The following is a 26541-nucleotide window of genomic DNA, read 5'->3' on the forward strand; positions in this document are numbered from 1 at the left end:
CAAAGCGAAATGCAAATAGACAGAATAGGCAGAGACAAGGGTAAAACACTCTCTTATTGGGGCAAAGTTCAGAAATGCAGAAAGCAGGACGGGCTCATAAAAAATAGACACATCCACAAGGTATGCAGTACGCACTTTCGCCTACATACACAAGGGTAGAAGACATTGGCGGGGACTAACATACACAAATAAACACAGGGCCAAGGTAACCGAAACAATGATAAACACATCGATACGTGCGCACATACAGTTCTCCCGAGCAATTCGGGAGAAAATGCTGATGCAGGCAGCTAAGTCCGCACCCATTGAACAAATGAAAAACACACAGATGACTCAGGGGGCAACACGCTCTGACTAACAGAGATGAAAAACACTGACTTTAGTATTACGGACAAAATGAACAACCACAATGGGTCAAATTGGCCCCATACATGAACTGTACTTATAGAGGCGAAACAAAACATACATCACGTGGAATATAGTACATGGGAATGGAGGAAGCAGACGTATAGCTTCAAGTGGCGATGCCTCAAATTTAAATCACTGGCTCGATACCGAGGGGTTAAGAAAACGGTAAACTGTCATCCCAGTTGTCTGGGCCTCTCAAATGGCAGATGCTGCATAAATGGTATTTAAGCTCCCGGCCGGATCAGCCGATCAACTAGAAACCTCCGGAAATATCGACTGCGATAACTCGGCAGCTAACTTCACCGTGAGCGCCCGCTGTAGGGGACGTGAAGTTTTCAGTTCGAACCACATCTTCCAGATCATGGCGATCACGTCACTCATAGACTAGACGGGGGTGGAGGGGCGCGCTGTTTCGGTTAATTAAAATCGGCGGCTTTGAAAACACACCAGAAGATTGCGACAACCGATCCTTTTACGGAAATACTGGTGTTGTGCAACATGTGTCGGGAAGGACAAAACTAAACTTCCGGCTGCTGTTTGCGAGCAACCAGTCGGTAAATAACCCTGACGGCAGAAACGTCAGCGTGTCCCCGCCATGAGGATTCTATATTGTTGATACGTGCACTAAACATGCCACAGAGATAGCGCCGACTGAGGCCGTGTTCTATCGTCAGGAAATGCAACTCTACGCAGAAAGCTGCCTAGTGTAAAGCGGAAAGAACAAAGCAGGAATTGGAGACCCTACAGATTGCTGTTTGAGGTAACACCATTTTATCAACGGCGCTCAGGTTCCCAACAGCTCCGCCCTGTACTTCCTCGCCACCCTGCTGGCTGAGTGAAGTGTTGCGCCTGAATGTTAAAACAGGCTCAAACTGTAACAAGAATCAAGCAACAACAACAAAAGAACAGTTAATGATTCATACAATATGTGGGATAGGAAGCTGCAATAAAAATGATGCATTTATAGGTGAGCCTGTAGGGTGATGCAAATCGTTGCTTCTCGGGGGGAGGTGAAGGCGCCAGGCGGGCTCAGGTTTGATTGACAGGGGGCCATCATGTAGGCGCCAGTTCTCTCCGAGGGCGGTGGCGCGGGCCGAGGGGGAAGGGGGTGGGGCGGCCTTTGATTGGCGGGAGCCGGAGGTCAGGGTTGAGCCAGCGGCCAATAGGAACGGGCGGTGTACGCGAGCGGCGGTGCGTCGTGGCCGCGGGGCTTTTGCGTGGAGACGCCGGCCGTTGGATGGGGACAGGGGCAACCGCAGTGTTACCACAAGGCGGTGTAATTACCCCGACCCCCCCCCCCTGTCAGAGCAAAACCCGCCACTGAGTCAATCCTCATCTCTCACTGCCTTCTCAGGTTATTACCAACGACGCTTCTTGTTTTTCTTCAAGGACACAGCTATCTGACGGCTGTCAGGTGGTGCAGTCTCATGGCCGGACTCCCTGATTGACCTGCCGCGCGCTTTGTTTCTTCTCCAGGTTGAAACGCTGCATTCTGCTGGCCTCCACCTCTTGGTGTGGTTGAGGAGACGGACTGTCCACTCCGCGCCATTTCCCGCTGGCCTGAGGATTGTGGGAGTCCGCCTGCAATTGCGCCGGCGGCCGCGGAGTGGCGCTGCCGAGCGACCTGAGGGAGGCGGGGCAGGGGGAGGGGGAGGAGCAGGAGAGGGGGGGGGGAGGGCAACAACAACAACTCCTACAACAACAACCAGCACCAACAGATGAAAGGGAGGGGAAGGGTCGAGGGAAGCAGCTGCCGCCAGAGCAGGGTGACCGCGGACAGGAGCAGTTCTCTGGCCTCCGGACAATCAAAACCGCCCATGGATTTGAGCAGGGCGCCTGCCTCAGCGCTGTCCATGAGCAGCCCCCAGAGCCTGGTGGTACAGAGCCCCGACATTTCGGGCACTATTCCATGGTAAGTACTGAACCAACTCCCCCTTTTTTTCTTTGTAATTTTAGAAAAATCTTGCCTGCGTCTGCTTGGTTGTTTCGGTGATGATCCACCTCCTGGGCTGACAGACTCCAACTCCCAGAGCAGGAAGGAAGGTTCCTCCAAACCCAGAGCAGGGTGAAGGAAGACTCCTCCAACTCCCAGAGCAGGGTGAAGGAAGGTTCCTCCAAACCCAGAGCAGGGTGAAGGAAGGTTCCTCCAAACCCAGAGCAGGGTGAAGGAAGGTTCCTCCAACTCCCAGAGCAGGGTGAAGGAAGGTTCCTCCAACTCCCAGAGAAGGGTGAAGGAAGGTTCCTCCAACTCCCAGAGCAGGGTGAAGGAAGGTTCCTCCAACTCCCAGAGCAGGGTGAAGGAAGGTTCCTCCAAACCCAGAGCAGGGTGAAGGAAGGCTCCTCCAACTCCCAGAGCAGGGTGAAGGAAGGTTCCTCCAAACCCAGAGCAGGGTGAAGGAGGGTTCCTCCAAACCCAGAGCAGGGTGAAGGAAGACTCCTCCAACTCCCAGAGCAGGGTGAAGGAAGGTTCCTCCAAACCCAGAGCAGGGTGAAGGAAGGTTCCTCCAAACCCAGAGCAGGGTGAAGGAAGGTTCCTCCAACTCCCAGAGCAGGGTGAAGGAAGGTTCCTCCAACTCCCAGAGAAGGGTGAAGGAAGGTTCCTCCAACTCCCAGAGCAGGGTGAAGGAAGGTTCCTCCAACTCCCAGAGCAGGGTGAAGGAAGGTTCCTCCAAACCCAGAGCAGGGTGAAGGAAGGTTCCTCCAACTCCCAGAGCAGGGTGAAGGAAGGTTCCTCCAACTCCCAGAGCAGGGTGAAGGAAGGCTCCTCCAAACCCAGAGCAGGGTGAAGGAAGGTTCCTCCAAACCCAGAGCAGGGTGAAGGAAGGTTCCTCCAACTCCCAGAGCAGGGTGAAGGAAGGTTCCTCCAAACCCAGAGCAGGGTGAAGGAAGGTTCCTCCAACTCCCAGAGCAGGGTGAAGGAAGGTTCCTCCAACTCCCAGAGCAGGGTGAAGGAAGGTTCCTCCAACTCCCAGAGCAGGGTGAAGGAAGGTTCCTCCAAACCCAGAGCAGGGTGAAGGAAGGTTCCTCCAACTCCCAGAGCAGGGTGAAGGAAGGTTCCTCCAAACCCAGAGCAGGGTGAAGGAAGGTTCCTCCAACTCCCAGAGCAGGGTGAAGGAAGGTTCCTCCAACTCCCAGAGCAGGGTGAAGGAAGGCTCCTCCAAACCCAGAGCAGGGTGAAGGAAGGTTCCTCCAACTCCCAGAGCAGGGTGAAGGAAGGTTCCTCCAACTCCCAGAGCAGGGTGAAGGAAGGTTCCTCCAAACCCAGAGCAGGGTGAAGGAAGGTTCCTCCAACTCCCAGAGAAGTTCAGTCAGCAGCAGGCAACTGCAAACCCACCTTGAGATTCAAGGCTGACGTGAGAAGGATTTTTGTTTTTGTAAATTGTGAGAATTTCTCTGAAGGAGAGTGTCTGAGCTGCAATCTGAGCCGGTTTTGAAGGGGGACTGGGAAAAGTTGTTACTCTGAGGGATCCTGAAATACCAACAAATCACTGCGGGCGCTGGAAATCTAAAATATATATTTTTTAAAAACGTAGTTAACACCTCGCGTCCGATCCGAGCCCTCTTCGGGACTCTCTGTTTCCGAAGGGGTTTCTAAGTGGACTCTCGAGTTGACTGTTTCCCTCCGTAGACACTGAGATGCTCCAGCGCTGGGGGATATTTGAGGGTGAGAGAGCTGCTGTCAGTGAGGGGACTGAGGGCAGTGGGAGTGTGGCAGGGGGTCTCAGGGAGACCCTCTAGCACCCCTCACTCCCCGGACAAACTCCAGCGGCAGTGACTTGCAGCATCGGACCTTCAAGCCCAACACCCCCTCTCAGTGCCTGAGTCTCAGTCCCCGGAAACATCGCCTCGCCTGTCCCCCACCCCCGAGTCCCCGAAGCTCCGACCTTCCCGCTGCCCACCTCCAACCATCCCCGTCACCGAATATCCCACCCTCGGTAACCAACAGACCCCGGACTCACTCATTCCCCTTCCGCCCCCGCCACTTCTCCTTTCACCCCCAAACCAGACTCCACCTCCCTCTCTGTCCCCAAACTTCTTTCTCTTCCCCCACCTCCCCCTCTGCGCCTCCATACCCCGCCTTTCTCTTCCCCCACCTCCCCCTCTGCGCCTCCATACCCCGCCTTTCTCTTCCCCCACCTCCCCCTCTGCGCCTCCATACCCCGCCTTTCTCTCCCCCCATCCTCCTCCTCCCCTACATGCCCTGTCACCCCTGCTCTCATCTGACCCCACCACTCACCCTGCCCTCACTCTATTCTCCATCCTCCTACCCCCCCACCATCCTCCTACCCCCCTCCATCTTCCTACCCCCCCACCATCCTCCTACCCCCCATCCTTCATCTTCCTACCCCCCCACCATCCTCCTACCCCCCATCCTTCATCTTCCTACCCCCCCACCATCCTCCTACCCCCCACCATCCTCCATCTTCCTACCCCCCACCATCCTTCATCTTCCAACCCTCTACCATCCTCATCCTCCCACTTCTCTCCGCCCTCACCCCACCATTGTCCCTCTCCCTCACATGGCTCTTCCCTTTCCCTCTCCCCCTGCCATCAGTTGCTCTCCCTCCCCTGCCATCCGTCGTCCCATGTCCCACTCAGCTACCATCCGTCACCTCCTTTCCCACTCCCCCGCCATCCATCACCCCCCCCTTACCCACTCCCCCGCCATCCATCACCCCCCCTTACCCACTCCCCCGCCATCCATCACCTCCCCCTTACCCACTCCCCTGCCACCCATCACCTCCCCCTTACCCACTCCCCTGCCATCCATCGCCCCCCTTACCCATTCCCCCGCCATCCATCGCCCCTATCCCACTCCCCCACCATCCATCGCCTCCTTTCCCACTCCCCCACCATCCATCGCCTCCTTTCCCACTCCCCCACCATCCATCGCCCCCTTTCCCACTCCCCCACCATCCATCGCCCCCTATCCCACTCCCCCACCATCCATCGCCCCCTTTCCCACTCCCCCACCATCCATCGCCTCCTTTCCCACTCCCCCACCATCCATCGCCCCCTTTCCCACTCCCCCACCATCCATCGCCCCCTATCCCACTCCCCCACCATCCATCGCCCCCTATCCCACTCCCCCACCATCCATCGCCCCCTATCCCACTCCCCCACCATCCATCGCCCCCTATCCCACTCCCCCACCATCCATCGCCCCCTTTCCCACTCCACCATCCATCGCCCCCCCTTACCCACTCCCCCGCCATCCATCGCCCCCTTACCCACTCCCCCACCATCCATCGCCCCCCCTTACCCACTCCCCCGCCATCCATCGCCCCCTTACCCACTCCCCCGCCATCCATCGCCCCCTTACCCACTCCCCCGCCATCCATCGCCCCCTTACCCACTCCCCCACCATCCATCGGCCCCTTTCCCTTGACGCCGCCACCACTTCTTTCCCTCTACTCCAACATACACCCCAACCATCACCCCTTTACCTCACCATCACCCCTTTTCCCCACCATCACCCCTTTCCCCCACCATCCCCCCTTCCACATTCCGCTGCCACACCTCCATCCCCTCTCCACCAGCGCTGACCTCCCCTTTCCCTCTACCTTGCCATTACCCACTTTCCTTCACCGTTCCCCCTTCTCACTCTCCGTCCCCCATTTCCCTCTCCCTCGCCATCCCCCATTTTACCTCTTCCCCCATTCTCTCTCTTCCTTCGCCCTCGCTTACTCCCCACCACCCTCTCCCCTCCAATTCCCCTCACCTGCAACCTTCCTCCTCATTCCCTCTGCACCCTCCCTCTGCTTCCCCCACCCTCTCCCCATCTTCCCCCACCTTTCCCCCCACACTCTTCCCCCTCCCCCACACTCTTCCCCCTTCCCCCACACTCTTCCCCCCCACATTATTCACCCTCTTCCCCCACCTTCCCCCCACACTCTTCACCCTCTTCCCCTCACACTCTTCCCCCTACCCCTCCACACTCTTCCCCCATCTCCCCCCCTCCCCCCACATTTTTCTCCCCTTCCCCTGCCACCAACTCCTCCTTGGCCCCCAACCCACTCCTGTCCCTTACTCTCCTGCACCTCAGCCCCTCCTTCAACTCCCTCTTTCTCCTTCTCCGCCTTCTTTCCCCTCCCCACCCTTTCCACTTTCTTCCCCTCAAAAGCTCTGCCTCCCCCTCACCCTAACTCAACCCACATCCCCCTCCAACCCCTCACCCTGCTAACCTTCTACCCCCTCTTGCGCACCCTCCCTCTACCTCCTCTACTCCACTTTGTCTCTCCCATTCCCATCCACTCCCCTCCCCCCTTCCCCACTTCCTCTCCTCCCCACTTCCAACCTCACCACTCCCCTCCCCCATTCTTTCCTCTCCCCTTCCCCATCTTCCATCCTTCCCTTCCTCTCCCCCTTCCCATCCACCCTCCTGTCCCTTCCCCATCCCATATTCCCCCCACCCCATATTCCCCCCACCCCGTCCCCATCCCATACTCCCCCCACTCCTTCCCCATCCCATATTCCCCCACCCCTTCCCCTTCCCCATCCTCCCCCCACCCCATATTAACACCACCCCTCTCCCATTCTCCCTCTCCCCATATTAACACCACCCCTCTCCCATTCTCCCTCTCCCCATATTAACGCCACCCCTCTCCCATTCTCCCTCTCCCCATATGAACGCCACCCCTCTCCCATCCTCCCCATTCCCCCACCTGTTCCTCCCCCTCCCCATACTCCCCCCGCCCCATCACCATCCTTCCCCTTGCCACTTCCCCATTCTCCCCTTTCCAATCATATCTCCGCCCCTTCCCCATACTATCCCTCCCTCCGCTCCACATTTTCTCCCTGCCCCTTGCCCCATCCTCCCCCACTTCCTTCATCCTCTCCCGCTCCCTCCATCATTTCCCCCATCCTCTCCCGCTTTTCCCCATCCTCTCCCACATACCCCATCATTCCCCCATCCTCTTTCGCTTCACTCCATCCTCTCCCACTTCCCCACCTCCTCTCCCGCTTCCCTTCATCCTCTCCCGCTTCCCCCATCATTCCCCACCCTCTCCTGCTTCCCACCATCATTCCCCATCCTCTCCCACTTCCCCCCCATCCTCTCCTACTTCCCCCCATCCTCTCCCACTTCCCCCCATCCTCTCCCGCTTCCCCCATCCTCTCCCGCTTCCCCCATCATTCCTCCCATCATTCCCCCAAATTCTCCCGCTCCCCCATCCTCTTCCGCTTCCCCCCATCCTCTCCCACTTCCCCCCCATCATTCCCACATCCACTCCCACTTTTCCCCATCCTCCCGCTTTCTTCCCATCATTCCCCCATCCTCTCCCGCTTCCCCCATCCTCTCCCGCTTTCCCCATCCTCTCCCGCTTTCCCCCCATCCTCTCCCGCTTCCCCCCATCCTCTCCCGCTTTCCCCCATCCTCTCCCGCTTTCCCCCATCATTCCCCCACCCTCTCCCCCATCATTCCCCCACCCTCTCCCCATCATTCCCCCACCCTCTCCCCATCATTCCCCCACCCTCTCCCCATCATTCCCCCACCCTCTCCCCATCATTCCCCCACCCTCTCCCCCACCCTCTCCCCATCATTCCCCCACCCTCTCCCCCACCCTCTCCCCATCATTCCCCCACCCTCTCCCCATCATTCCCCCACCCTCTCCCCATCATTCCCCCACCCTCTCCCCATCATTCCCCCACCCTCTCCCCCTTTTCTCCCACCCTCTCCCCCTTTTCCCCTATCCTCTCCCCCTTTTCTCCCACCCTCTCCCCCTTTTCCCCCATCCTCTCCCGCTTCCCCCATCATTCCTCCCATCATTCCCCCAAATTCTCCCGCTCCCCCATCCTCTTCCGCTTCCCCCCATCCTCTCCCACTTCCCCCCCATCATTCCCACATCCACTCCCACTTTTCCCCATCCTCCCGCTTTCTTCCCATCATTCCCCCATCCTCTCCCGCTTTCCCCCCATCCTCTCCCGCTTTCCCCCCATCCTCTCCCGCTTCCCCCCATCCTCTCCCGCTTCCCCCCATCCTCTCCCGCTTCCCCCCATCCTCTCCCGCTTTCCCCCCATCCTCTCCCGCTTTCCCCCATCCTCTCCCGCTTTCCCCCATCCTCTCCCGCTTTCCCCCATCCTCTCCCGCTTTCCCCCATCATTCCCCCACCCTCTCCCCATCATTCCCCCACCCTCTCCCCCATCATTCCCCCACCCTCTTCCCATCATTCCCCCACCCTCTCCCCCATCATTCCCCCACCCTCTCCCCATCATTCCCCCACCCTCTCCCCCTTTTCTCCCACCCTCTCCCGCTTCCCCCATCATTCCCCCATCCTCTCCTGCTTCCCCCCATCATTCCCCCATCCTCTCCCGCTTCCCCCATCCTCTCCCGCTTCCCCCATCATTCCCCCATCCTCTCCTGCTTCCCCCCATCATTCCCCCATCCTCTCCCGCTTCCCCCATCATTCCCCCATCCTCTCCTGCTTCCCCCCATCATTCCCCCACCCTCTCCCCCATCATTCCCCCACCCTCTCCCCCATCATTCCCCCACCCTCTCCCCATCATTCCCCCATCCTCTCCCGCTTCCCCCCATCATTGCCCCATCCTCTCCTGCTTCCCCCCATCATTCCCCCATCCTCTCCCGCTTCCCCCATCCTCTCCCGCTTCCCCCATCATTCCCCCATCCTCTCCTGCTTCCCCCCATCATTCCCCCATCCTCTCCCGCTTCCCCCCATCATTCCCCCATCCTCTCCCGCTTCCCCCCATCATTCCCCCATCCTCTCCCGCTTCCCCCATCCTCTCCCGCTTCCCCCATCATTTCCCGCTTCCCCCATCATTCCATCCTCTCCCGCTTTCCCCCATCCTCTCCCGCTTTCCCCAATCATTCCCCCATCCTCTCCCGCTTCCCCCCATCCTTCCCCCATCCTCTCCCGCTTTCCCCATCCTCTCCCGCTTTCCCCTATCATTCCCCCATCTTCTCCCGCTTTCCCACATCATTCCTCATCCTCTCCCACTTTCCCCATCCTGTCCTGCCTTCCCCCATCCTCTCCCACTTTCCTCCCATTATTCCCCTATCCTTTCCCGCTTTTCCCATTATCCCCCGCTTCCCCTGCCCTTTACCCTCTCCCCATCCATACCCCCTCCCCTCCTTCCCCAACCATCCCTCTCTCCCCATCCCTTCTCCCCCTCTCCCATTTTACCATCCCCTGTCCCCCTTCCCCCATCCTTGTACCACCCACTCCCCATCCCCACCCAACTCTCTCCAACCCCTGATTTCCCACTCCCCTTTTCACACACACACACACTGTCTCCCCACTGATACCTCCCTTTACCCTCCTCATTCCTCTCCTCTCCCATATCCCTGCCTCCTGCCCCACAGCCTGGAGCAGGCGGGTGGAGTGTGTTTTGCTCGCTCCGCCCCAGACTGGAGGAGGATTGTATCAGCCCAGAGCCGGGGCTTCCTGCCGCCTGTGACGCTGCAGCTCGACGTCTGACGTCGCGACGTAGGTCACCGCCATTGGTCCGATGTCGGAGCGCACGCCTTCACCTCACCCGGGATGTCCCGGCTCGCGGCTGGCTCTGATTGGCGTAGCGGCCTTCCCTCTCTGGCCAATGGAGTGATACCTGGCTGCACAATCCCGGAAATGAGAGAAGCTCTGGGAGGAGGAGGGGTGGGGGTAGCAATGGGGGAGGGTCCGGGCTGGAGGGAGAGATCCAGGCGTGGGTGCTGAAGCAGGATTCCCCTGGCTTTGGTGGGCCGGGGAGAAGGACCCTTCCTGCTCTGAGGGTGGGGAGAAAGGACCCTCGGGGTGGCAGGGAGGATGGATCCCGGGTGCGGTGGGGGAAGGGAAACGTTCAGAGCGAAGATCCCGGCGGAAGCGGTAGACAGGAGGTGCCCTGGGGGTGAGAGATTTCCTGTTGCTGAGAAGCCCGGCTCTGTGGCTTCTTTACCTACAGCCTGCTGCCGCTTGATCTCGGGGCATTGCCTATAACCTGGCCACAAATTATTGCAGCATTTCGCTCCAATTGTGATCTAGTAGCAGGTCAGAAAGTAGTTACTTTCAATATAAGCCGCTACGAACAACGCATCACTAATAGTCATAAAAACGATATGAAACATGGTCGATGTTGGTGGCTTTATAAACTAGGTTTGTTGTAGACTCAAATCACGTTTCACTAAATTAAGCAGGAGTCTGTTTCATTTGTAGTTTCATATTTCGCATGGACTCCGGGATACAAGGCAATTGTAGCTCTGTGTCTTAGGGAGTGTTAATGAGGTATGATCGATCAGCTTATACCCTAAACTTAAAGAGATATACATCTTTTGTACCTTTTTTTCTGGTTTGACTGCATTAAGACATTTTCTGCAGAAGGACATATACAACAGGGGAATCTTGACTGCCTTACTGCAGGCTCCTGCTGAGAGACACATCCAAAGTACGAAATGTATTTTGACACGAGAAAAGGCGCGATTTAATCGCTTATGATAATGGTTATCATCACTGTAGTTTAGGTCAGTTAATCAGCTACAGAAATCATTTAATAGAATGTGTTGGTTTTGAGGGGAGAGGTGAGTGTAAGATTTGTGATACTCCCATCGGTTTGAAGTCAATATCAGCAGTAAGTAAGTAGGTGAAAACAATGACTGCAGATGCTGGAAACCAGATTCGGGATCAGTGGTGCTGGAAGAGCACAGCAGTTCAGGCAGCATCCAACAAGCAGCGAAATCGACGTGAAGGGCTTTTGCCCGAAGCGTCGATTTCGCTGCACTTTGAATGCTGCCTGAACTGCTGTGCTCTTCCAGCACCACTGACCCAGAATCAGCAGTAAGTGCCTTGCTCATTGAGAACAAAGGCCTTCCGTTTGGATCCATTGCTCGGCAACGGCGTTTCGGGAAAAGGTGGAAACCGAGGTTTTATAGCCAGTACTGAGCAATATTTGGATCCCTCGCCTATCGTGACTAGGGCAACGGTTACACTAAACTGCAGCTAATTATGCTAAAACAAATTCGAAATCCTACCGAAACGTCCCAATATTTCATCAGGCACGCCCCCTCTCCCGATACAACGCACACCGTAGTTAAAAAAAAAGCAACACTTATTAAAAACCGAGGCGAATTGATGAACTTTTAGAGCAGTCGATTCGTTTATCAGCTCACCGGTAAAGTGCAAATGTAACGTTAGAACGTGTGAAGGGAATGCAGCCCTCCTTGTCCAAGACTTGCCACAGATGGAGGCGGAAGTTCCGGATCCAGTGCCCTTCCTCTTCCCTCCACCGCCCCCCTTTTTTGCTCCTCAATCCCAGAGGATCAAAGGATCCATCTCGGATTTCATAGATCCAAAACGGACTTTTTTTAAAAAACATGAATGCAATGTGCTGATGGGCTCAGTTCAATTTTATTTGAGACTTTGGGGGTTGGGGGTGGTCGATGCTGCGAATTCCCAGTATCTGGATTGAGGTGTTGGGAAGAGCCATATGTTGACAGCTCCTTCAGTGCCAGCCGGACCTGCCCTAACTTCCCGTTTCACGGCGAGCTGTCTTTTTGATAACTGCAACGAGTTTTCTGGCTGAATTCCAAACCATGGGCTGAATCAGATTCGGGATTGCCAGGAGATACTGCCAAGCTGGAGGACGCAGTCGCGGTTAGTTGTTCCTTGAGTCGTGACCTAGCGGGTTTAAATAAACTCCGGCGTGAACCCAGATATTATTCAGGAGTTCTGCTGGCTCGGTTGATGTGAGCTTTACTTTCAGTTTCAGCAGCGAATATGACAGAGGAAGTGCCTGTAGCTCCCGATATGCCTCATCAAATTTGTTTGACTTTTTTTTCCCCTAGTCAACCTGTCCACAGATGTTATTACACTTGGGTAGCACAATGGCTCAGTGATTGGCACTGCTGCCTCACAGCGCTAACGACTCGGGTTCGATTCCCGCCTCGGGCGACTGTCTGCGTGGAGTTTGCAGGTTCTCGGCGTGTTTCCTCCGGGTGCTCCGGTTTCCTCCTACAGGTGATTTGGCCATGCTCACTAGTGTTAGTCACGGGTAAATATAGGGTAGGGGAATGGGTCTGGGTGGGATGCTCTTTGGAGGGTTGGTGTGGACTTGTTGGGCCGAAGGGCCTGTTTCCAAACTGTAGGGACTCTAACATAATTTAGTCTCTGGAGCAGATGGAATTTGACCCAGGTCTAGGGGTAAGGACACTACAACTGTGCCACAAGAGGGTCTTTTTGATCCTGGACCTTGTTCTGCCCTTTTCCTTTTTTCGTGCTGACATTTATTTTCCACTTTGGTAAATATTTAAGGCAGGCGCCTGTGTGGGCAGTTTCAGTTGAGTTGCTGCTGTTTCACTCATAGTTTTGCCATTCCAAGTTGAATTAATTCAGATTGGAAAAAGTTAATTGGGTCACAGCGGGTTCAGACACATGAGTTTACAAGTTGCCTTTCCCACGGCAATTGTCTAAACACTCTCTGCCAAGAGTTTGAGTAATAGGTGTAGTCCCTGCATAAAACAAAAATTGGCTCCTTTCCTATGAATGCCTGTTAAGTTTTCAAATGTGCACAGTGTGTAACACTTTAGTTGCTATCATTTAGTTTGCTGTGCACTATGTTGGAGGTGTATATGTGGGAAAAGTATTTTATAAGTCGATCATATAACAGGAAACTCTGCAGTATATATCTTTTGAAATTCATAGAGAAGACTACTTTTAGTGAGTGGGCCTGAAAGACTTGGTGTATGATGTAGCACACTCAGGCCTTGCCCCTTTGATTCCTATTTTAAAAACCCACCTTTTCCAGAAATGTAACGACACACAGCAGTGGAGGTTGGGACATTTTGGTTCATGTTGCCACTGTGCCTCATGGGTTGTTCTAATAGGTCTATCCTCTCACCCTCTCCTGCACACATTTGCTGCTTCAGTATAAATTGAGTTACCTTTGGAAAATCACCACCAACAGTGCTTTCATCAGTCTAACAGTGAAGTCTAGATCATCACATCTCTGCCTAAACCTTGGATAAAAGCAAATTACTGGAATCTGAAACCAAAAGATTTGACAAAGGGTCAGTTAGACTCGAAACGTCAGCCCTTTTCTCTCCTTACAGATGCTGCCATTTTCCAGCATTTTCTCATTTGGTTTCTGCCTAAACCTTTCTCCTTTATTCAGTCACTGTAGTTCTTGAACCCTATAGTCTCTGCTTATTGACCCTCTGCCATTGAAAACTGATTTTGATACAGCAAATCAGGAGAGACATTCATGATTTTGAACACCTCAAAAATGTCTCTGCTTTAAGGGAACAACCCCAGTACCTCCAGATAACTGGTCTCTCCTTGGACTAAATCAGTATCCCTCCTGGACCCTCTGCAAGCCTAGATGTCCTCCTAAAGACCTCCTGCTGAGGCCCAACCTGTGATTTATCAAACGTTGGTGTCAATTTCTTGCATTTACGTTTCACTTTTAAAAAACACATTACGATATAAAACAAAAACTGAAATTGCTGCAGAAGCTCAGGTCTGGCAGCACCTTTGGAGAGAAATCTGAATTAATGTTTCCAGTTGAGTGACCCTTCCTCAGAACTGATTTAATATGGTTTTACAATAGTCTTCCACCCTTCTACTTCCACCTTTTTAGTAAGTGTGTATGTGTAGCCTCTGTTCCTGCAACCCCTTTGTTTTGGTGGCATTTCATTCATAATTCCTCCCCTTCTAGCTATCATCATACGTATCTATATTAAATTTCATCTACCTCGTGTCTGCATTTTGTGCAAATGCTGAAAATAGGCCCAAGTGCTGAACATTAATTTATAAGACAAATAACGCTAATTCTCAAATTGACTCCTGCAATAGGCCATGCATTACTGCCCTGCTGTCTGAAAAACAATGGTCAATGATACTCTGTTTTCTATCTCTTGGTTAGTTTCATCGCCATATTCCTACTGTCCCTTTGGTTGACATGTTCAATTCTGTTGTGCTTTTCAGACTTGAAAGCCACTTCTCAGCATTTGGTCATCTTTTAGATGACAATAGTTGGAAAGTTTTTGAGGAACTAGCACACAGGGAAACCACTAGGGGGAGACAGTGACATTGTGCTCATGAGATTGGCAAATGATCTGGGCTCAAGATATTGGTTCAAATCCCACTTTGGATGCTGACAGATCATAAATTCATTGCAATCTGGGGTTGAAAGTTGCCCTCAGTGATGTTGCGGCAAATACCACTTTTAGCCAGGCATAATTAAAGATGAAATAAATAAAGATAATTAGTTTCTTACATTTTGGTGAAAGATTCAGACTTCTAATTTGTTTTCTGTTGTTCTCAGCCAGTAGAAAGAAAAACAGTTAACATTAAATCCAATATGACTCATCGTTTGAACTCCGACTTTATGGTTTTAAAATATTAACTCTGTTTCTCTCCCTCTCTTTCTCCCACAGATGCTGACTTTCTTCAGCACTTTCTGTTTTTACTTCAGATTTTCAGCATCTGCCTACTTTGCTCTTCATAGAATCATACATTACAGAACAGGCCTTTGGCCTATCGAGTCTGTGCTGCTGAAATGACACTAAGTCTAAACTAGCACTTGGCCCATAGCCTAAATGTTGTGATATTTCAAGTGATCATCCAAGTACTATTTAAAGGCTGAGGTAACCCGATTCCACTACCCTCCCCAAGCAGTGCAGTGCATTCTGGATCCCCACCACTCTCCGGGTGAAAACACATTTTTCTCTAGTTCCCCACTAAACCTCCTGCCTTTCACTTTAAAAGTGTACCCCCTTGTTATTGAACCTTCAACAAAGGGGAATAGCTGTTTTCTATCCACCCTGCCCATGCCCCTCATAATCTTGTACACCTCTACCAGATCCCACCTCAATCTTATGTAAACCTTATTTTCATATGATCTGATCTATTTGCTTACTTAGTGGGACTCTTTTTATATTAATAATTAGATGTGCTTTACCATGAGTCATGGTTTATTATTGTTGAAACACAAAATAGGTATATATATAATGTTACAATAATATGTAATATGTTCTTAAATGTCTATGCTCACACACTAGTTTTAAATCTGCTTTGGGAGCACAAGATGTTAGAAAGTGTATACTGACCTGATTACAGCTGGTCAACCTGGAGTTGAGGCTGTAGTTCCTGCTGTCAAAGTTCCTGCTTTTGGTTAAAGATAAAAAAGGTTGCAGATGCTGGAATCTGGCATCTTGAGTTTTAACCCTTCTAGTGGTGAAGTCATACCCAAAACCTTGACTTTTCCACCTCCTGATGCTGCCTGGCTTGTTGTGTTCTTCCAGCCTCCCATTTGTCTACTTCCTGTTTCTTGGTCTTGATGTTTTCTGGAGGTTGTATCAGACACCTCTGAGTTGGGTGACTTCTTTTAATTCATTATCTGGGTCATTTCCAAGCTTGGTGACTTAGCAGCAGTTTGATGTAACAGTGTAAGTAACATAATTTAACTGAGTTACTATCTCAGAAAGGGTGTTACAAAAGACAGTACTGGATATTATAATGTCCCCTATTGATTGAGCTGATCACAGGAGCCAAGCTGTCTCAAAAACAGTTCCCTGAAAGTCAGATGTACTGTTCCACCTGAAACCTTGTAGCAGCATCTCATCAACAATCCATCCACTAATCAAACAAGTTAAATGGCTTGCATATCTGTCTGGCTTGATTCAGTTTGATAGTGAATGTTGCAAGCTTCCTGTCTTAATATCTCATTACTTCTGTCTCATTAACAGATACGCAAGAAAGGTAACCACTGTGCATACTCGTCACTTTGGCCTGATCCCTGTTCAGTTGGCCAGTTTTCCCAGCATACACTTCAGTTGCTTCCAGTGTCTCAAAATAGCTGTTATTTTATTTAAAAGTGACATTCCACTACCTACACGTCTCTGATCCAAAAAAAACCTAAGCTCGTGTTGCCTCTCTTTATAGCTAAAGCAATCCATCCCAAGAAACATTCTGGTAATCTCTATTGCACCCCCTCCAGTGCAGCCACATCCTCACTATAGTGCAGTGACCAGAACTGCGCACAGTATTCCAGCTGTGGCTTAACCACAGTTCTCTACAGCTCCAACATAATCTCAATGCTTTTTATCATCTATGCCTTCACTGATAAAAGTAAGGGTGTTATATGCCTTCTTCACTACCCTTTTAACCTGTCTTCAGGGATCTGTGGACAAACACTCCAAGATTCCTCTTTTTTTTTATTCTTTACTGGTTGTGGGCATCACTGGCTAGGCCAGCATTCATTGCTCATCCCTAATTGACCAGAAGGCATTTGAAAGGACAACCACATTGTTTTGGGTCTGGAGTCACATGTGGTACAGTCCAGGTGCGAATGGCAGATTTCCTTCCCTGAAGGACATTAGTGAATCAGATGGGTTTTTCCAACAATCGACAATGGTTGCATGGTCATCAGTAGATTCTCCATTCCAGATGTTTTTCTAATCGAATAAAAATTCAACCACCCACTGTGGCAGGATTTGAACCAAGGTCCGCAGAACATAGAACAGCACAGGCCCTTTGGCCCATGATGTTGTGCCGAGCATTTATCTTAATCTAAGATCAACCTAACCCTCACACCCCTCAATTTACTGATGAAGGGCTCTGGCCCGAAACGTCGAATTTCCTGTTCCTTGGATGCTGCCTGACCTGCTGTGCTTTAACCAGCAACACATTTTCAGCTCTGATCTCCAGCATCTGCAGACCTCATTTTTTACCCTCAATTTACTGCCATACATGTGCTTTCTCAGCAGTAGCTTAAATATCCCTAATTCTCTGACTCTGTTACCACTGCTGGCAGTGCATTGCATGCACTCACCACTCTCTCCCCTATATGGGCAGCACGGTGGCACAGTGGTTAGCACTGCTGCCTCACAGCGCCAGGGACCTGGGTTCAATTCCCGCCTCAGGCGACTGACTGTGTGGAGTTTGCACATTCTCCCCGTGTCTGCGTGGGTTTCCTCCGGGTGCTCCGGTTTCCTCCCACAGTCCAAAGATGTGCAGGTCAGGTGAATTGGCCATGCTAAATTGCCTGTAGTGTTAGGTAAGGGGTATATGTAGGGGTATGGGTGGGTTGCGCTTCGGCGGGTCGGTGTGGACTTGTTGGGCCGAAGGGCCTGTTTCCACACTGTAAGTCTAATCTAAGTCTAATCTAAAAAAAAATCTTCCTTCAATCACCTTAAAATTATGGCCCCTTGTGACAGCCACTTGTGCCCTGGAGAAAAGTCTCTGGCCTGTCATTACCGTGTACTCTTTCCTCCTTCTCTCCAGTGTGAAAAGCCCGGGCTCACTCAACCTCTCTTCATAACACATGCTGTTCAATCCAGGCAGCATCCTGGTAAATCTCCTCTGCCCCCTCTCTAAAGCATCTACATCCTTCCTATAATGAGGCGACCAAAAACCGGACACAATATTCCAAGTGTGGTCTTACCAGGGTTTTATAGAGCTGCAGCAAAACCTTGCGGCTCTTAAATTCAATCCTCCTTTTAACGAAAGCCAAAACACCTTATGCCTTCTTAACAACCCCATCAACTTTGGCAACTTTGAAGGATCTACATACGTGGACCCCAGGATCCTGCTGTCCCTCCACACTGCCAAAAATTCTGTCTTCAACCCTGCATTCAGCATTCAAATTCGACCTTCCAAAATGAATCACTTCGCATTTATCCAGGTTGAACTCCATCTGCCATTTCTCAGCCCAGCTCTGTATCCTGTCAATGTTGTAGCCTGCAACAGCCCTCGACACTATCTACAACACCATCAACCTTTGTATCATCAGCAAACTTACCAACCCACCCTTCCTCTTCTTCATCCAAGTCATTTATAAAAACTACAAAGAGCAGAGGCCCAAGAACAGATCCCAGTGGGACACCACTGGTCACTGACCTCCAGGCGGAAAACTTTCCATCCACTACCACTCACTGTCTTCTTTCGGCCAGCCAATTCTGTATCCAGGCAGCCACATTTCCCTGTATCCCATACCTCCCAACTTTCTGAATGAGCCTACCGTGAGGAGCCTTATCAAATGCCGTACTGAAATCCACATACACCACATCCACTGCTCAGCCTTCATCAATGTGTCTCGTCACATCCTCAAAGAACTCTATAAGGATTGTCAGGCATGCCTGTCCCTCACAAAGCCATGCTGACTATCTTTAATCAAACTATGTTTTTCCAAATTGTCATTAATCCTACCTCTCAGAATCCTTTCCAGTACCTTGCTGACCACAGATGTAAGACTGACTAGTCTGTAATTCCCTATTCCCTTTCTTGAACAGTGGAAAAACATTCATCTCTCTCCAATCATCCAGTTCGACTCCTGTGGAGAGTGAGGATGAAAATATCATTCCCAGAGGCACAGCAGTCTCATTCCTCACTTCCCGTAGTAACCTTGGATATATCTGTTCTAGCCCTGGGGTCTTATCTAGCTCGATGCTTCCCAGAATTTACAGCACATCCACTTCTTTACTATCAGTCTGTTCAAGCCTATTAACCCCGTTCATAATGTTCTCACTATCCAAACGGCCCCTCTCTCTAGTGAATACTGAAGCAAAAAAAACTCATTTAGGGCCTCACCTACCCCTTTTCAGACTCCAGGCACAAGTTCCCTCCACTATCCCTGATCAGCCCTCTCCTCTCTCTGATCATTCTCTTATTCCTCACATACGTATAGAATGCCTCTGGGTTTTTCCTAATCCTTCCCACCAAGGCTTTTTCGTGTCTCCCCTCCCCACTCTCCTCAGTCTATTTTTAAGTTCTTTTCTAGATACCCTGCAGTCCTCAAGCTGTGCCAGATCCTTGCTTCCTCAACCTTAAGATGTACAGCATGGAAGTAGACCCTTTGGTCCAACTCGTTCATGCCGACCAGATATCCCAACCTCATTTGGTCCCATTTGCCTGCACTTGGCCCATATCTCTCTAAACCCTCCCTATTCATATACCCATCCAGATGCCTTTTAATGTTGCTATTTTACCAGCCTCCACCACATCCTTTGGCAGCTAATTCCATACATGCACCACCCATGTGAAAAAGTTGCCCCTTACGTCCCATTTATATCTTTCCCCTCTCATCTTAAACCTATGCCCTGTAGTTCTGGACTCTCCCATCCCAGGGAAAACACTTTGTCTAGTATGATTTTATAAACCTCTATGAAGTCAACCCCCCCCCCCCCCACCAAGCCTCCGATGCTCCTGGGAAAACATCCCTAGCCTATTCATCCTCTCCCTATCGTTCAAATCCTCCAACCCTAGCAACATCATTGTAAATCTTTTCTGAACTCTTTCAAGTTTCACAACATCTTTCCAATAAGAAGCAGACCAGAATTGCATGCCGTATTCCAATAGTGGCCTAACCAATGTCCTGTACAGCTGCAACATGATCTCCCAACTCCTGTACTCAATACTCTGACCAATAAAGGAAAGCATACCAAACGCCTTCTTCACTATCCTTTCTACCTGTGACTCCACTTTCAAGGAGCTATGAACCTGCACTCCAAGGTCTCTTCGTTCAGCAGCACTCCCTAGGACCTTACCATTAAGTGTATAAGTCCTGCTCTGATTTGCTTTTCCAAAATGCAGCACCTCACATTCATCTAAATTAAACTCCATCTGCCACTTCTCATCCCACTGGCCCATCTGATCAAGATCCTGTTGTAATCTGAGGTAACCACTACACCTCCGATTTAGGTGTCATCTGCAAACTTACTAACTATACCTCCTATGTTTACATCCAGATCATTTGAAGAAAAATAGTGGACCCAGCACTGATCCTTGTGGCATTCCTCTGGTCACAGGCCTCCAGTCTGAAAAGCAGTCCTCCACCACCGCCCTCTGTCTTCTACCTGACGAGGAGCTCCTCTTCTGTAGTCAACCAAGACTCCTTCACCTCACCTTCCTGGACAAAGATATCCAACACTTGCAACAAGTGGTTTTAAACAGCCTCCATGTTTCTGTTGTGCATTTCCTGTGGAACAATTGTTCCCAATTTATACTCCACAGAAATTATATGCTATTAGACATGAGCTATGGAATATAAATTGGGAACAATTGTTCTATGGGAAATGCACCATTTTCCCTCTCCCAATTAAATACCTTCCCGTACTGTCTGTTCTGATCCCTCTCCATGGCTATGATGAAGGTGAAGCGGTTGTAGTCACTGTCACTGAAATGCTCTCCCACAAGAGATCTAACACATGGCCTGGTTTGTTGACTAGCACCAAATTCAATATGGCCTCACCCCAGTCGGTCTTTCTACATATTAAGTCAGGAATCCTTCCTGGACACACCTGACAAAATCGGTTCCAATCAGTATTGGGGAAGTTGAAGGCACCTTTAACGACAACTCTGTTACATCTGCACCCATTCCAAGATCCACTGTCCAATCTGTCCTTCCATCTCTCTGCTGCTATTGGAGGGTCTACAGAAAACTTACTCGTATGGAGCACTATCTAATTAACAATGCTACTCCCCCTTCTCTTTTACCCCCTCCCTGTTCTTTTTAAAAGATCTAAACTCTGGAAAATCCAGCAACTATTCCTCCCCCTGTGAAAGCTATACCTCCATTATGGCCACAACATCGTAGTTCCAAGGACTGATCCATGCTGTAAGTTCATCACTCTTATTCCTGACACTCCTTGCATTGAAACAGACACACTTTAACCAATCCCTTTGCCGATCACCAGTGTATCCTTCCTGACAGACGCTCTGCATTCTATTTCTGCCCATTCACAACTCATTAGATGAGTTTCTGGATTAATAGACTAGCAATAAGGAGACCATTACCTCCTCTCAAAAGTTCCTCAGAGCTTTCTAGTGTCCTGTTGTTTATTGTGTACTCTCATGTCTTTTATTCTGGAAGAAGTAACATCACCTCACACTTAGGGTTAAATTTCATTTGGCCACCTGACCAATCGTTTGTCTCTTCTGTGAACCTAACACCTTCCTCCATCACCACCCTGCAAATCTCCCTGTTAATCTTCATGCTTTTGTGTTAGATCACCTCTGTATTTATTGCTTCTCCAATCTTGTGATAGTTGTGGCCCACTATTTCAGTTTCACTTTTGACCTCCAGCTTTGGCTTCTCCTCCTTTTCCCCTCATTGGAATAATTTACCATAAGCTCTTCAAAGGCCTCTTGTTGCTCTGCACATCTGGTTACAATTATGTCTCACCTCTTTATAGAAAGTTACAACATTTGCCTGAAAAGAAAAAAAAGACTTGCATTTCCTGACCCCAATGTCCCAAATACCTTATAGAAAAGGTATAAGGTCCATTACAGGGAACATGAAACTGATTTCCACACAGTTAACTCCCATAATATGATCATGGCTCGACAATAAAGCCCCTGCTCCTTTTCAGAATATCACCATAAGCACTTCTGTATCCACCAAGGGGGCCCTGGTTTAATATTTCATTCAAAACACATCACCTGAGACAGTGCAGCAGTCCCTTAGAACTACATTCGTGTCAACCTGGATTATTTGTTTTGTGATCAAGTCTCTATAATGATGCTACCAACTGAGCTCCGAGTGACATATCTTGTCTGTCTTGGACCATTTGCCTTAAAGCTTCAACAAGTATCCTACCACCAAGTTGATCCAATGCTTTTTGCTGAAAATCGTATGTGTGTAGTCTGGCCTCTTGTTTTTAGTTGTAATTGAAGCTGGAATAGACAGCAAAAGCTGTTTGTTTGAATGATATAAATTACATGGAAAAATCAAGGAAGGAGAATATGAGCGCTGGTTTTAAATTTGTACAGCTAACGAGCAAGCACTTTATTACAGTATAAATATGATTTCTGGTTGATGACACTGGATGGAACTAACCATTTGCTTTTTTTTAAAAGTTCATTCATGGAATATAGGTATTCTGGCTAAGCCAGTGTTTATTTCCCATCCCCACTTGTTTTTGAGGTGGTGGGGGTGAGCTGTCTTCCTGAACTGCTCAAGTCCATTTGTGCCTTCACCAATGTTGTTAGTGAAGCTGTGACAGGATTTCGACCAACACTGAATGAACAATGATACATTTGCAAGTCAGGATGGTGAGTGGCGAGTGGCTTGGAGGGGAACTTACAGGTGGTGGTGTTCCCACATATCTCTTGCCCTTGTCCTTCTAGCTGACAGTTGAGGTTGGAAGGTGCTGGCTAAGAAGCCTTGGTGAATATCTGCAGTGCATCCTGCAGGCAGTACACACTGCTGCTTCTGAGTGTCGATGTTGGAGGAACTGAATGGTACCTCATCTACCATCAAATGAGCTGCTTTGTCCTGAATGCTTTCCAGCTTCTTGAATGTTGTTGGAGCTACACTTATCCAAGCAAGTAGGAAGTATTCCATTGCGTTCTTTGGGGAGTCAGGAGGTGAGTTACACATTGCAGGATTTCTAGCCTCTCTCCTGCTCTTATAGACATGGTATTTATACGGTTTGTCCAGTTCAGTTTCTGATAATTGATAACCCCCAGGATGTTGATGGTGGGGGAATTCAGTGATGGTAACACTATTGAATGTAAAGGGGATGATGATCATTGTGTAGAGTGAATATTGCCTTTAAAAAATTACAAAAACACAGGGATGATTCTGCTGTGATATTATTACTCTCCGGGTAACACTGACCATCAGATAGAACAGAATCAATTTCATAATAGTCACAAAGCAGGCTGACTTTGAATTTAGTCTTCATTTTATTCTTCTTCACCCCTTCTGAGATTTTTCCATATAATCTGTATATTTCAATGAGAAGGTTTTTTTTGTCTGTTTTTACACCATTTAACTCACTGCATTGAGACCGGTTGCCCCCACAGCAACTTGCCAGTCTTTGTACACTTCCGTTCTGGGAGAAGCATTGGGTGCTGGATCTGCTTCAACCCTGGAACATGGCTCCACCCACTGCTCCATTCTTTTAGATTAGTACTTTTGTAGGATTTCCTTAGCATGAATTTTAAATACTTATAATTTGCATGAGCAAATTTTCGAAAAACACCATCATTCAGATGGCAGACAATTTTCATTATTCAGTGTAATTGGAACGATGTCTTCTCGTGCTACAGAACCCTAGTGATGGAATTGATCGTGTTCCCACTTCTGGATCCAGGTTCAAGTGGAAGTGTGTCATAATATGTCTGGTCAGGCTAATTAAATATATCTTTTAGCTGCAATATGTATAAAATTACAACTTAATTCAGTTCAACAACACTTGCACTGTACTTCATACAGTCTCATGCATCCCAACCTGAATCTCCTCACTCCTTCTCTAATCCTAAACTGATGCCATTCTCTGGCAACTCATAAGGCCTCATTCCTCCGAAGAGGCATCTCAACTCCTACTTTCCTTCCTAGGCTTTGCGTTCTGATCTACCTTTTCTTTTAAATTCACTCACTGGATGTCGGCATTACTGGCGCAGTCAGTCGCTTCCTAATTGCCTTTATTGTTTGTTGCAGGAACTCAGATAAGGGCAGTGCCATTCTGAATTAGGTCACCGTGGAAATATCTTCTAACCCAGGATGAAGGCAGTTTTCAGCCTACCCACTATCTGTCTCTCTTTCTCTCTCAAAGTTATGCCCATTCTTACATTTGAAAGGGCACCTTTTTTTACTGTGACACAGCCTCGGCACACGCAGTGCAGTTTTATAGAACTCCCCAGGACTAATCTTTGTAACACAGTAGAAACAACGTTCTCAGATCTGAAAACTCATGCACATTGTGATAAGACATTAATTGACATTGTTTTCAAAGAAAATCTAATCTGGGATCATCCTCGAGTTTAAACACTTTCTGTTATAATGGTATAATTTAGCTGACCCTCTGGAGTAGCACGCTGAATATGTTACATGTTTGCAGTTTCAATAAAACAAAATACCACTTGCATTTCTGATTCACAAAGTTATGGTTTCAAAGTCTAGGTTTCATTCCAGTGCAGTTCTGACAGATTGCTGTAATGTTGAAAATGCTATTTGTCCTTTCAGGTGCAGGTAGAAGATTATTTGGTACAATTTTGAGGAAACAGTGGAGCTCACCTCGAGGGCCTAGTATATATTTATCCCTTATTCTGGTAACTGCCACTTCATATGGCTTTTTGCTGTGAGAAAAAGGCTGCAATGTTTGTTGACCAACAAGTGACTACTCTTAAGAACACAGGAGCAGAAGTAGATCATTCAGTCCATCAGACCTGCTCTGCTGTTCTAGGCCATGACTAATTATCTACTTGAACACCATCTTCCTGCATTGTGCCCCATCAACATCAGTCCTATCTTGAAAACAATCTTCTCTCTCACGAATATACTGGATGGCTGAGGTTCCACTTCAAACAAATTTCTTCTTGACTGTGAAGCACATCAAGATGGCTGAAAGCTGTAAGTGGAAAATATACTATCCTAATGATAGCATCCATCCTTCTGGGGGTGGACAATGGACTGCTGCAGGGTGTATATCATTTCTGGATTGAATATTGTCTGTGCCGGATGTTCTGACCAATATGTAAGTGGCAGTTCTTCCAGCAGCATTAAGAAGCGTTGCCAAGGTTAACTGATGTTTCCTCCGTTTGGTGGGCCCTCATTTCCTCCATTTGGTCATTTCTTTTGTCTTTTGCTTCCTCCATGCTCTTCTGACTGTGCATCTCAAACACCCCAGTCAGCAGCAAGGACTTCCAACACATTTACTGGGGTCCCGGTCAACTTGAGGTCCAACTAGTAGACATCCTTACATCACAAATTGTCTTGAACTGATGGCAAGCACATCATAGAGCAGATCTTTGAAGGTATGGCCATTATCCATATGGTTACTGTGACCCAGTTAATGGAGTCCTCACTGAATCAAGAACAGATAAGGTGGGAATCCTGGCACACTTTTGTACTTTCATATTTGGCACTCTATCCTGGCAGGAGATGCACAATATTTGTCTGAAGTGAATGTTTTCAATCACTTTTTTTGGCATGGAAAAGTTGTCCATAAATCACTACTGTAGAGGAAGGTGTTGAACACACAAGCCTGCTGCACACAAACTTTGTATTTTTGGTTAGTTTGCTGTTGCTCACTGTTAGTATTTTGATTTTGTCATGACAGCTTCAGTTTTGGCAATCATTGTGCTGATTTCGGTATCAAGGAACAGATTATAGGTGCAAGAGACATGATGCTACAGTAACCTCTAGACTGAGGATGTCTGTGTTAATGGAAGATGGGGTCTCTATGTCCAGGACCATTACTTTGACCTTCCTGATAATGATTGCCAGTCTAAACACCTTACAGGTGCAGGAGAATTGTTTATGAGCTGCTGCAGGTGAACATTGGTAATGGGATCCCAATGCTCTGTCATCAACAAAAAGCAACTCAAAAGGTCATGATATAGCATACCAAGAACACAGAGTGTAGTTTTGCGAAATGAAAAGCTTGCTGTTAGTTGTGGCATGCAGGTAGATGCCGTATTTGAGTTTCCAGTAGTTTACATTACCAGCATAGAAAAACATTCCAAAGTGTGTTGGCTTTCCTCCACTGCTGACCTTGAAAATGTCTGCTGTTGCTCCACTGTAACTGCTGAAACTGAGTGTTCTCAAGGAAAGAAGAAATGATACTCAGGCGTCCCGTTTAAGATAACATGCCTTTGCTGATGAGCATAAATGCCTTAGTCAGGTCCATGAAGATAATCTAGAGCAGTATTCATAGCACTTTTCCTGTAATTGGTGAGAAAATCATGTCAGTGGTCGATGTGCCTGATCTGAAGGTGTGCTGAGACTCTGGATAGATGTAAGATGCCAGAGTGTACAGTCTGATCTGAACAATATGAGCAAAGACCTTGCCCAAAACATTGGTAAAGGAACTGAACTTGAGAGGCACCAATAGTCTTGGGTGGGAGGTTTCCTAGTGCTCTTCGGGAGGGTTTAAACTAAATTGGCAGGGGTGTGGGAACTTGAACTATGGATCAGAGGATGGAGTAGGGAGTGAACAGTCAGATACAACATGCAGAGAGTCTGTGAGAAAGGATAAGCATTTGATAGGGCAAAGGTGCAGTCAGAATGATGGGTTGAAGTGTGACTATTTTAATGCAGAGTTAGAAATCACACAACACCAGGTTATAGTCCAACAGGTTTATTTGGAAGCACTAGCTTTCAAGGCGCTGACTCTTTATCAGATGGTTGTGGAGCAGAACCACAGAATTTATAGCAAAATGATCACAGTGTCACAGAGCTGTAATGATATATTAAATACAT

At 49.2% G+C, this 26541-nt stretch overlaps 1 protein-coding gene across 2 annotated transcripts in view; it reads left to right on the forward strand.

Moving 5' to 3' along the window:
- Positions 1-2112: 2112 nt before the first annotated feature.
- LOC132828472 (ligand-dependent nuclear receptor-interacting factor 1-like) overlaps positions 2113-26541 on the forward strand; it is a 62864-nt gene continuing 38435 nt past the window's right edge. The window contains exon 1 of one of the 2 annotated variants that reach the window (XM_060845632.1): positions 2113-2320. In XM_060845632.1, the coding sequence (XP_060701615.1) occupies positions 2127-2320 (194 nt within the window). In that variant the 5' untranslated portion in view covers positions 2113-2126. Of the gene's footprint in view, positions 2321-11655; positions 11991-26541 lie in introns of those variants that run through there. The other variant, XM_060845633.1, reaches the window with a different exon arrangement.

Source organism: Hemiscyllium ocellatum, chromosome 26 (genome assembly GCF_020745735.1).
Source record: "Hemiscyllium ocellatum isolate sHemOce1 chromosome 26, sHemOce1.pat.X.cur, whole genome shotgun sequence".
In the NCBI taxonomy this organism is placed as follows: Eukaryota; Metazoa; Chordata; class Chondrichthyes; order Orectolobiformes; family Hemiscylliidae; genus Hemiscyllium; species Hemiscyllium ocellatum.